At 45.3% G+C, this 12,478-nt stretch overlaps 1 protein-coding gene across 2 annotated transcripts in view; it reads right to left on the bottom strand.

Moving 5' to 3' along the window:
- Positions 1–12,478, bottom strand: part of DYRK4 (dual specificity tyrosine phosphorylation regulated kinase 4) — a 45,557-nt gene that overhangs the window by 24,620 nt on the left and 8,459 nt on the right. For both annotated transcript variants that reach the window (XR_015728789.1, XM_034433668.3), the window contains exons 4-9: positions 11,187–11,278; positions 9,724–9,846; positions 7,845–7,919; positions 6,133–6,282; positions 3,337–3,460; positions 517–680 (exon numbers count right to left, since the gene is read on the bottom strand). Coding sequence is in view for 1 of the 2 variants with exons in the window: in XM_034433668.3 (XP_034289559.1) it covers positions 517–680; positions 3,337–3,460; positions 6,133–6,282; positions 7,845–7,919; positions 9,724–9,846; positions 11,187–11,278 (728 nt within the window). In the remaining variant the exon portion in view is untranslated. The remainder of the gene's footprint in view (positions 1–516; positions 681–3,336; positions 3,461–6,132; positions 6,283–7,844; positions 7,920–9,723; positions 9,847–11,186; positions 11,279–12,478) is intronic.

Raw genomic sequence — 12,478 nt, 5'->3', positions numbered from 1 at the left:
GCGTGGATCCAGCCAAGACTCATTACCCTCATCACTGTCCATCTGTGGCTGCATGGACGTGCTTGGCCCCGGCTCTATCTCTTGCCCTTCGGCAGACACCGAAGGCATTGCCAGAGAGGAGGGTCCTGGAGAGGGAGGCCTTGCCAACTCCTCTCCTTCACTCTCGGAGTCTTCTCCTGCCGATGACACAGGCTCAGGTAATGGAGCCACAACACACTGCGAGCTTTCCCCAGCTGGAGCCTCAGCCAAATCCCTTCCGGATGGCCGTTCGGAGCCATCAATCAACTCAATTCCTGACGTGCCAGGAATTGACTCATCCTCCCCCAAAATGACCTCTGAGGAGGTATCTAGGGAACCGTCAGTGGGAGACATCAGAACTAGACATACCCAGTTCCTGTGAGACTTAAGACCACACACCTCCTTGGGCATCTCCTACCCAATTCCAGCTGCAGAGTTTTTGCCCTGTGGGTATTGATGATCTGGATGCCAAGCTCTACCACCGCGGCAACCTCTTACCTTTTTATAGGAACCATGGTCATCATCGTAAGTGCTGCTGTTCTCTGAATCGATGTAGCCCTCAATCTTCTTTGCGCCCAGGCCAAGAAACCACAGTTCTTTATAGTCCTTGATTTCTCGTTGTTCATACAGGGTGAGTTGGTTTTTAAAATGTTTCAAGGCTTCTGGTTTGTGAAGGAAGTCAAAGGGATATTAAAAGATCTGAAGATACCATAGGTATCTAAATCAATATTTAACATGTAAACTGTTTCTATGTCCCGTCCTCCGCCCTCAAATGTATCGCCCCAGTTTCTGAAACAGTGTAGGGCCATGATGGCAAACTATGGCATGCGTGCCGGAAGTGGCACACAGAGCCATCTCTCGGGGCATGCCAGCCGTCGCCTGTTGCTCTTGCTCTTCCGGGTTCCAGCACATGCATGCGCGCTGGCCAGTTGGTCTTTGCGTGCATGGGAGCGCCAGAAACTGGAACAGCAGCTCCCTGGGGTGCATGCCCGCACAGGGAAACTGAGCTTCCGGTTTCCAGCATGCGCATGCGCGTCAGCCAGCTTCCAGAAACTGGAAGATCAGGTGACTGGCATGCATGCACACACTGGAAATCAGAAGCTCGGCTTCCAACCAAGTGGTTGGTTCTGACTTCCGGGATTTAAAGTGGTTGATTTTAACCTTGGGGATTTAATGTGGTTGGTTCTGACCTTTAAAGTGGTTGGTTCTGACCTTTGGGATTTAATGTGGTTGGTTCTGACTTTCGGGATTTAAAGTGGTTGGTTCTGACTTTCGGGATTTAAAGTGGTTGGTTCTGACCTTTGGGATTTAATGTGGTTGGTTCTGACTTTCGGGATTTAAGGTGGTTGATTCTGACCTTCGGGATTTAATGTGGTTGGTTCTGACTTTCGGGATTTAATGTGGTTGGTTCTGACTTTCGGGATTTAAAGTGGTTGGTTCTGACCTTTGGGATTTAAAGTGGTTGGTTCTGACTTTCGGGATTTAAGGTGGTTGATTCTGACCTTTGGGATTTAATGTGGTTGGTTCTGACTTTCGGGATTTAAGGTGGTTGATTCTGACCTTTGGGATTTAATGTGGTTGGTTCTGACTTCCGGGATTTAAAGTGGTTGATTTTAACCTTGGGGATTTAATGTGGTTGGTTCTGACCTTTAAAGTGGTTGGTTCTGACCTTTGGGATTTAAAGTGGTTGGTTCTGACCTTTGGGATTTAAAGTGGTTGGTTCTGACTTTCGGGATTTAATGTGGTTGGTTCTAGCCTTCAAAATCCTAAATACCCTACTTATCAAAAGTTCTGTTTCTCGGCTTAGTTTTCTGAACATTAAGATTTGTATTTTTAGTAGTATTCAAGAATGGACATTAAAAGTAGTAAATTTAGCAGAAGTGGCGAAAATTTCAGGCATATCTAAAGGACCATTCAAATGAGAAATATATGTTAGAATGGAGAAGATGGTGTCGTGGCTCCGTCCTCCGAGCCTATCTTATCGGAGGGAGAAGGCTCCGAACATGAAGGAGAGGAATCGGCCAGGCCTCCCTCTCCAGGCCCCTCCTCTCTGGCACTGCCTCAGGTGCCGGCCGAGGAAGAGGAGATTAGCCAGGAGCCAGGTGTCTCCGATGAGAGTGATGGAGGCGATCTGTCGTTCCTGGATCCACACCAACGAAGGCGTGATAAACGGTTGCAGCAGTTGAGGAGGCGTGCCAGGGATCAGGCTGAGTCACTGGACCACACCCCAGAGACTATATAAGAGAGTGTGGTGGCCATTTAAGACTCTGTGACGGACAAAAACTAACTCAGGCTAGTCACTTTGAACAACGCCTAAATCTGCCAAAGGTTTCTTGTTTTGAACTGGACTATTTGCAAACTGTGTGTATTTCTGTTTATATGGTGAAGGGATACTCCCGTTTATTGAAGTAAAAGCACTTGGCAGTCGGTGCTCGTCTTGCTGCCAAGTTTCTGATAACAAACTGTGTGCGTGCCAAGTGCTTCCTTTAACCCTCGGCTGGCTGTGTGTGTGTGTGTGTGTGTGTGTGTGTGTGTGTGTGGAGACGGGGACAGAACAGATGGATTGATTATATTTAAGGAAAATATCGGATTAAAAAATTTCAAATAGCTTATGAATGATCAAAGAGATTTTATAAAGTACTTAAATTTAGTTTAGTAAAAGGGGAGTTAAAAGTTCAAGAGGGGGATAGGAGGCCATAGATAATTAGCTTATGTTAGCTTATGATTGTCAAATGTTATACCCTGTATTTTGCTCTGGGAAGTGGGGGGGGGAGGGAGGGGAAGGGGAGGGTTGGAAGGGGAGGAGGGAGGGGGAAGGGGAAATGCCTGTAAAACTTTTTAAAACTTTTCAATTAAAAAAAAAAGATTTGTATTTTTGGGCCCTAAAGAAACTTGAAGGATGGTTCTATAGGAGAAGTCAAAGAATACTTCAACTAGGCTTTTAGGAAAGGAGATAAGATTCCCCCTCTTCAGCTTTTAAATTATGATAGTTTCTTGGTTTTCCATGATATTATAGGCATCCCGTTTGGAGGGGAAAGTCGTACTAGGGGTAAAATGCTATTGGTTCGGATCGGTTTGCCCAAACCGGTAGTGGAAAAAGTAAAAAAAAAAAAAAGTTCCAAAGATCAGCTGAGCGACGCGCGATCGTCAGAATTTTTTTTTTTTTTAACTTTTAAAAGCATTTTTAGCTACCGGTTCCGGAAAAGCCAGCGAACCTGTAGCAAACTGATTCAGATTTCACCACTGGGTGGTACTATACAGAAATTGGATGGTTTCTCTGCTGTTTTCCCTTTAGCATTATAGCCGAGGACTGTGTACCTGCTGAAGTTAGTGGGAACTTGAGGTTGTGAGTCTTCTCGATGTCTCCAGATTTACTGCTCAGCCCTCTGGGGATGTTTTCGGAGAGGGTGGGAGGAAACGGCTGGACTTGAGATCGGTTATCCTGCAAAATTGCGAGAGGTTTGTTTCTTTTTCCTGAAAGCCACTTCATTATTTTCGTGATTTTATTAATTACTCTGCCAGGCTCAAAAACCAACTTTCAGGGGAAGGTATCGCCGGGATAAAAAACATAGCATCAGTAAAGGGTGCATTTGCTTCTCTGTCTTTTTTGCAAAATTAAAGTTGCAGAAGAATCGGGAATTTAAAAAATGCACTTTTGTCGTTTTAGAGTTTACGCCCTGTTTCTCCTTCACCCTCCCAACTGCACTGTATTTAAGTCTTCTAAATGACTCAGAAAGGACCAGACCTCCATGGTGGTGTGGAGCCCCCTCTCCCCCACCCCCAGTGTAACCCCTTTCTCGTTCTTTATTTATTTATATTTATTTATAATTTTATTTCTATACCGCCCTTCTCCCGAAGGACTCAGGGCGGTGTACAGCCAGTTTAAAAATACAAGACACAACAATAATTAAAAATTAAAATAATTAAATAGATTTGGCTGATTTAAAACTCTAAAAATTAAAATACCCCAATTTAAAATTATTATATTGACAGCCCTGCCTGGCGGAACAACAAGGTCTTCAATGCGCAGCGGAACACCCGGAGGTCGGAGATCTTGCGTATTTCCGGGGGCAGTTCATTCCACAGGGCTGGGGCTCCCACAGAGAAGGCCCTCCCCCTGGGTGTCGCCAGCCGACATAACTTGGCTGATGGCACCCTGAGGAGACCTTCTCTGTGGGAACGGACTGGTCGGTGGGAGGCTATTGGTGGCAGAAGACGGTCTCGAAGGTACCCGGGTCCTATGCCATGTCTATGTCAGAGTCTTCTTTTGTTGGGGGTGTTACTTGGAATCCTGACACTAGGCCAGGCTACTGCTGTGGTCCGCCAGCAGCCTGCAGAGCTGGCAGCAGAGTCAGACAGTGAGGAGGCTGGGGAGGACCATGGGCCAGTCCTGGAGTCTGGGGAAGGCTCTGATGAGGGCTCTGCGTCGGAGGCAGAGAAAGGGCCATCAGGGAGGTACGTGCTGCCTCCAGAGCCTCCAGAGTCGGACCTCAGTGAGGCAGAGGAACAGGGGGAGTCTGTTCCCAGTGCGTGCATGTGCAGAGCTGCCAGAAGGCAAGAACAGTTCAAACAAAAGGGATGACTCAGGAGTAAGGCTTGGAGATGATTGGCCCTTCCCATAAGGCTTAAAAGAGGAACAAAGGTACATGGGCCTTCGCAGGAAGCAACGTTTGTTCATTCAGTTGAGCTTAAAGCCTGAAGCTCTGTTTGATTCTGGACTCCGTGTGGCTTTGCCAAGTAGGTCTTTGGCAGCCTGTCAAGGGAGATAAAGGTGGGTGATTATCCCGAAGGACTTCTCCTGAAGGACTCTTTACAACTAATTGGGACTTAGCTGTGAATGAACAGAATTCACAGCTGTTGCAATAAAAGAGGTTTTTGGGACTACGCGTGTGTTTTAATGACTCAGGAAGCCAGAACAGCTACTCTCTGTAACAAAGCCAACCAAGAATCGGGTTCATTATTTAGAAAGAGAAATGGAGGAGTTCCATGTTGACTTCCATGTTGGGAAACAGCTCAGCTCACCTTCTTTTCTCATACCACACTTGTCCCTATGATGATGATGATGATGAGATGATGTTATCCATTCAGTCGTGTCCGACTCTTGGCGATTCTGTGGGGCAGATCTCTCCACGTCTTCTGATCTTGCACTGCTTCTTTGAGTTGTTCTATGCTCTGGCTGGCATCAGCTTTGATCGTGTTCAGCCACCATGTTCTTTGGCGGCCTTTTACCGCTAGCTCTTCCAAGCATAATGGCTTTCTCTAGTTAATTCCTCCCAATGATATGGTCAAAATATTCTCTCTTTAGACATTGACCCTTTAGACCAGGGGTGTCAAACTGGCAGCCCCATGGGCCGGATGTGTCATGTGCAGGCCATGCCCACCCCAGCTCCGTGAAGGGGGGAAATGTCACGAAACATCACATGACAGCAACGTGACGCTGCATGTTTGACAGCCATGCTTTAGACCAGGGGTGTCAAACTAAATTTCATTGAGGGCCGCGTCAGGATTGTGGTTGATCTCGGAGGGGGGGTGGTCGAGCAGGCCGACTGGGTGGGTGTGGCTGACTGGGTGGGTGTGGCTGACTGCGTGGGTATGGCTGACTGGGTGGGTGTGGCCAGCTTGACACCACTCCCCAAACTGCTGGCATGTTTCCTCTTCTCATTGAGTAGACCAGGCCGAAGCCACACTGGCCTGATCTTTCCTCTTCACACTGGGTAGACCGGGCTGAAGCTATGTTGGCCTGATCTTTCCTCTTTGCATTGGATAGACCAGGACGGCCCCAGGGGCCAGATCTGAACACATTGCAGGCCGGATCTGGCCCGCGGGCCTTGAGTTTGACACCCCTGCTTTAGACAATGCCAGTTTCCTCTAATTATGTCATCAGTCTCGAGTCCCTTTGTGCCCACAAGAGATCTAAGTCCAGCCCACCGTGAATACCGTTGACTCTTATCTACCGCTAATTTGCTTTGACCGTTAGTAGCTCAGATTCTTGTAGAGCGCGTTAGTATACAATAAACGTACGTTCATTTCAACTGCCCGGACTCCTGTTTTCCTGAGCTTGATATTTTTATTCCCTTACTTTTAGGGCCTCAGTTCACCACGGAGGAAACTTACCGAATGCAGAGTTGTCATAGACTGAAAAGTTTTGGTGGCTATTTGTGGGAAAAGTGCATCTTGCTGTAGAGGCTTTAAAGCAGATGTCACCAAACTTGATTTGGCTGGACAGTCCAAATGAGGGAGGGCGTTGATATTGCTGTTTAATTTCTGAGGAGGAAATACAGAGTTAATCCCAGAGTGGTGCATTGGCCTAGAGGTGGAGCTCTCGCCTCACAATCAGGAGGCTATGAGTTTGATCCTAGGTAGAGACAGATATTTCTCTCTCTGGGCACACTGAGAATATATCTCCTGCAAAACTCCGCATTGGCAACAAGAAGGGCATCCAGCCAGTAAACACTCAGCTCCATTCAATTGCCCTGACTCCACCCCAATGCAAGGGATTACGGGGTCATTAAAAGAAAAAAAAATACAGAGTTAATCCCAGCAGTCGGCTTTCATAATATATTATATGCACATTTTTGTAAAAGGTTTAAAAAACCAAACAAAAGGTTGTCTGGTCAAGAGATCAGACAGTTTTCTATGGTCGCAGCAGCTGGTCATCTCTTTGGCCTCCTATACAGATAGTCCTCGATTTACAACAGTTCATTTAGTGACCAAAGTTACAACAGCACTGAAAAAAGTGACTTATGAGCATTTTTCACACTTACGACGATGGCAACATCTCCATGGTCACGTGATCAGAATCACCTCAGGCGTTTGGCAACTGACTCATATTTATGAGTTGGGGTGGACTTATTGCGGGGTGGAGTCGGGGCATATTTTGCAATATCCCGGAGTCATGTGATCATTTTTTGGGACCTTCTGACAAGCAAAGTCAATGGGGAAGCCAGATTCATTTAACAACATTGTTACTAATTCAACAACTTCAGGGATTCACTCAGCAACTGTGGCAAGGAAGGTCGTAAAATGGGGCAAAACTCACTTAACAACCATCCCACTTAACCACAGAAATGTTGGGCTCCATTGTGGTCGTAAGCCGAAGACTTCCTGAAAATGACCACGTAAGGCTGGAGGTGGAAGGCAAGTGAAGGTCACCTTTCCCGCCCACCCAAATGGCCCTTCATTGCCTTTGGATTTTCTATAAGGTTGAGGGAAAAAAATCTTCTTTCTATATCGGTGAGATGTGCAACAGATGAATTCTGGGAGTTGAAGTCCACAAAGCTTAATAGTTGAGAAACTACCATGTTTCCCTGAAAATAAGACCCTGTCTTATATTTTTTTGAACCCCGAAATAAGCGCTTGGCCTTATTTTCAGGGAGGTCTTATTATTTTGGGGTGCATGGAGCAAGATAGGGCTCCTCTTGCCTTCTTACCTGATTTCCAGCTCTGCGTTTAAATAATTTCGGGAGGGCTTATTTTCAGGGGGAGGCTTATTTTAGCGCATGTGCTCAAAAGCCCGGTTGGGCTTATTATCAGGGGGTGTCTTATTTTCAGGGAAACAGAGTATGCAAACTATTGTTTGGGTCTCCAAAGAAACACTGCTTTAAAGCAGGGGTCTCCAAACTTGGCCTCTTGAAGACTGGTGGACTTCAACTCCCAGAATCCCTCAACCAGCCATGGATTCTGGCTGAGGGATTCTGGGAGTTGAAATCCACCAGTCTTCAAGAGGCCAAGTTTGGAGACTCCTGCTTGAAACAATCAATGAAGACGATCTGAATTGGAAGCCATCACAGGGGTTGTCTGTTGCCAACACATTCCTGCGCAAATACCTGTCGGAAAATTCTGTTGGCTCCACGTCGGCTACTCTCTTGAGACGGCAATTTAGGACGAGACAGCGCTGCTATCTGGGGAAAATGGAGAACGGCAAAATTAGCATGGAAAATTATTCCCTCATGACTTCAGTGCCTAGTACAGTTATGCTCATTAGATGTACCTAAATTATTAATAGGATATTCTTGTGTTTAATTATATTTTATTATTATTCCCAATAAGTCCAATTCAAAGTTTCTCATGTAACAGCCTTGACACACGTCTGAATGGAGGGATCAAAATTAATATTCCAACAGGAGGAGGGATTGTCGCTGTTCGAAAGCATCAAATGGAAGGAACCAACTAAGGAGGTTGCATCCAAATTTGCAAAACCGGAAAAAGCAAACGGGGAAAGTTATCTCAGGCCAGTGGTGGGATTCAGCCAGTTCGCACCGATTCGGGAGAACCGGTTGTTAACTTTCTAAGCAATTCGGAGAACTGGTCATTGGAAGAAATCTTGTTTTGTTTTTTTCCACTTTACAGGGCTAATCCTGTAAGGAAGGCAGGAAGGAAAAATTCTGGTGTTGTTTCTAGCCTAATCTTTATTGCCCTGTTTACAGAAACTGCCTCTCTGGTTACCCTTATTACATTGTAACAGCTAAGGCGAAGCGCCCATCGATGTGAGTAACGTTGAGTTGGCCATGCCCACACAGTCACATGACCACTGAGCCACACCTACTCAGCTGGTCATTAGGGCAGCAAACCAATTGTTAAATTATTTGAACCACCACTGTCAACCACCGCATTATTATCCCACCACTGTCTCAGGCCCAAAATTATTCTTGAAGAGCCTCACTGGAAGGCTTTCTGGATTCCCACATGCAAAGGATATAACCCAATAGCAGGATAATTGTACCCCAAATTTATTACAGGTAGTTCTCGACTTACAAAGTTCACTTAAGGACCCTTGCGAAATTACAATGGCACTGAAAAAAGTAACATATGACCATTTTTCACACTTACAACCCTTACAGCATTCCCATGGTCACACAATCCAAATTCGGATGCTTGCAACTGATTCATGTTTATGACGGTTGCAGTGTCCCCCTCATCATGTGATCCCTTCTGACAAGCGAAGTCAGTGGGGAAGCCAGAGTCACTTAACAACCAGATTACTAATTTAACAACCTCCGTGATTCACTTAATAACTCAGGCAAGAAAAATCATAAAATCACTTTTTTCAGTGCCGTTGTAATTTCGAATGGTCACTAAACACAGATGTTATTCAGCCGGTTCGCACCGGTTTAGGCGAACCGGTAGCAGCGAGGGCCTGCCTACCTGCCCCGTGTCAATTTGCAAAGCTTTCAAGTTGCCATGAGCAGGAGGGAGGGAGAACTGATGGAGCTGATTGATTTCCCTAACTGAAGTGCATTCCATACATTCTTCCTGACCGCAATCAGAAGGAGGGTGTTGGATTTCACAGCCAGCCAAAGTGGTTAATTGGAGAATATGATTTATGACATGGCCAGGGAGGAGGAGAGAGACAGGGTCATAGGGGAACGTAAATCTACGTGGGATTAGTTCTAACTGCATCCGTGTATTGCCGAAATGGTGCTCCTAATAAATGACTGTATTTCTTTTGAAGTTTGGCTTGTGGCTCATGAACTAAATGAATGGTAACGACCTGTATAAACTACCTATATCTAAGAACTACTTTTGCATCTAAACAAAAATCATTTTTTTATAGGCAGAAGAGAGGATCTTGTATTGACAATGATACAGATTTCTCTAAATTGAAATATTTATGGAGAAAAGGAAAATCACCACATGAAAACCATTCAGGTTTCGTGAATATTTCTCACTTAAAGAATAGGAGGGTAGTTTAATCTGAATACTCACCTTAGAATTTGACAGTCCTATGTTTCCTTTCTTGAATTTGTGAGTTAGAGATGTGTTTTCTTGGGAAATTAAAGTTGGCACCTCCCTCTGTTTTTGGACTAAGGTTTTAGGCTCTGGTAGAGGCTGCGATGATAAACCAAATATATTTCAACCTTTAATAGTAATAGCACTTAGTGTCAGGTTTCGAAGTCATCTCAAATAAATTGCACTCCCAAACAATTAATCTTTGCTGAAATATTCCATTTATTGAGTACGACAGATCTGGCCCCGACTTCGTCGTAGCCAATACTAACCCTCTGACCCCCAAACCCTTCCCTTTCCGTTCCCCAATTCTCATCTTCTCATTGGCCATCTTCCAAGTCAGTCTCCCCAGCTTCTGACCTCACCCCACAGGAATGTTCCCCCCACCATCCCATCTCCTAAGGGATATTATCTACAGAGAAATAAGTAGGTGAAAAGTCAAGCCTCGTCTTTTTATGGCAGCATCAGACTTATATTACCACTTCATAGTGTTTTTACAGCCCTCTCTAAGTGGTTTACAGAGTCATCATATTGCCCCAACAATCTGGGTCCTCATTTTAAAAGGTAAAGGTTCGCCATCATGGGTATAGGGCAGTGATGGCTAACCTTTTTGCCATCGCGTGCCAGGAGAGGGGTGGGTGGGGGAGGGTCACGTGCGCATGGGCCCACGCGCATGCGTGCGCAAACACCCCCCCCCCAGGCACATGATGGCCTGGTAAGCCCGTTTTTCTTTCTTACCTGGTTCCAGATCCTCTCTATTTATCTGGGAAGGGCGAAAACAGCCTTTCTCACTCCCTTGGAGGCCCTCCAAAGGCCTGAAAGGGCCCATTTCCCAACTCCCAGTGGGACAGGAAGTGACATTTTTTGCTGTCCCCAGCCTCCAGAACCTCTCTAGGAGTCTCTAGGAGCCTCTCTAGGAGTCTCTAGGAGCCTCTGGAGGCTGGGGACAGCAAAAAAGTCACTTCCTGTCCCACCGGGAGTCGGGAAATGGGCCCTTTCAGCCTCCGTAGGGCCTCCAGATAAATAGAGAGGATCTGGAGACAGGTAAGAAAAAAAACGGGCCTTCCCACCCACCCCCCCCAGGCCCTCCAGAGGCAGGAAACAGTCTGTTTCCCTACTTCTGGTGGGCCCAGAAGGCCCGAAAATCAGCTGGCCAGCGTGCACATGCGTCCCAGAGCTGAGCTGGCGTGCCCACTAATATGGCTCCGCATGCCACCTGTGCCACGCATGCCATAGGTTCGCCATCACGGGTATAGGGTCTCTGGCTTGAGCAGGAGAATGGAGCAGAAGACCTCCATGTTTCCTTCCAACCCTATTATTCTATGTTCTATATAGTTTGCATTATTTTGTCCTCGTGAAAATTTGTAGAGCTTGTAGTGGAATAGCTTAAAAAGCACTTAAACACTTGGTCAGGTATGTAACTGATAAATGTAATTGCTTACCAAACCTATTTGGGTGTAACTCGTCTCACATGATGTTGGTTCTAACTTGGTTTTGCTTGCTGTATAACATATGTCTCCTTTAGGAGTCTTTCCTGTTTTTAAAAAGAGAGAGAAAGAGAGAGAGGGAGGGAGGGAGGGAGGGAGGGAGGGAGGGAGGGAGAGATAGAGAGAGAGAGAGGGGGGGAACAGTTACTGTAGCTGCTCCATTAAACGTTACACAGGTTTGCTTAAAAATAAACTGCCACATTAACTGATTAATTTTTAATCACCCCATTAAAAAGAGCCCTGAAATTTTTCATCATTGTTTCTCTGCTGGAGATTTCGATCTAGATTTCGAGATTTTTTTTTAATGAACCCAGAAGCCCTTTAAAACAGCCTTCCTTTTTTTCCTCAAAATTGGAAAGTATTACAAGCATTTATGTTGAGATTCAAATGAAGAGATATTTGATATTGTCTACATCGCAAATCCAGAGAACATTCTTTTTTTTTTTCATGCACATTATTATTATTTTTTCAGATGAGATACTTTTTTAAACAAATGATCTTCCACTTTGCTGGGCCAAATTATGGACTTTTCCAAACTCAAGTCCTATTTCAAACTCAGACCAGGCTTGATGATTCTGTGAGGTTTAAATGTTATAAACCAGGGAGTTTTGGATGCCATTTTACTATTTCTTACCTAAAATATTGTCTTTTTGTGATTTACATTTAAAAAGATACTTTTTTGAATGAATGAATGAACGAACGAACGAACGAATGAATGAATTGGGGCTATACTAATATATTAACTTTTGGGGTGCAATTAAGGAATTATCACTTTTCCCTCGGCAAAAAAGAAGATTCCCATAGGGCAAGCTGTTGGAATGACTGCTTGGACTCTTCTTTCTAACTTTGTTTTTCTCAGCAGCTGAAGACATCTTTGAATAAAGTTTAGGATGCAGCCACTCCTTATTTTATTTTGGTAGGTTAAGGTTAAGATTAAGGGGAAGAAATGGAGGTAGTGACAGATTTTATTTTCCTGGGCTCCAAGATCACCACACATGGGGAATGCAGCCAAGAAATTAAAAGAAGCTTGCACCTGGGGAGGAAAGTTATGGCAAAATTAAACAGCATACTAAAAAACACTGCCAACAAAAGTGCGTATAGTCAAGGCTACGGTTTTCCCAGTTGCAATGTATGGCTGTGAAAGTTGGACCATAAGGAAGGCTGAGCGCCAAAGAATGGAGGCCTTTGAACTCTGGTGCTGGAGAAGACTCCTGCGAGTCCCTTGGACTGCAAGGCCATCCAACCGG

This window comes from Pantherophis guttatus, chromosome 7 (genome assembly GCF_059756535.1).
Source record: "Pantherophis guttatus breed Tessera chromosome 7, ASM5975653v1, whole genome shotgun sequence".
In the NCBI taxonomy this organism is placed as follows: domain Eukaryota; kingdom Metazoa; phylum Chordata; class Lepidosauria; order Squamata; family Colubridae; genus Pantherophis; species Pantherophis guttatus.
Note: the sequence above shows the minus strand (reverse complement) of the source record. Positions and strands in the feature narration are given on the sequence as shown.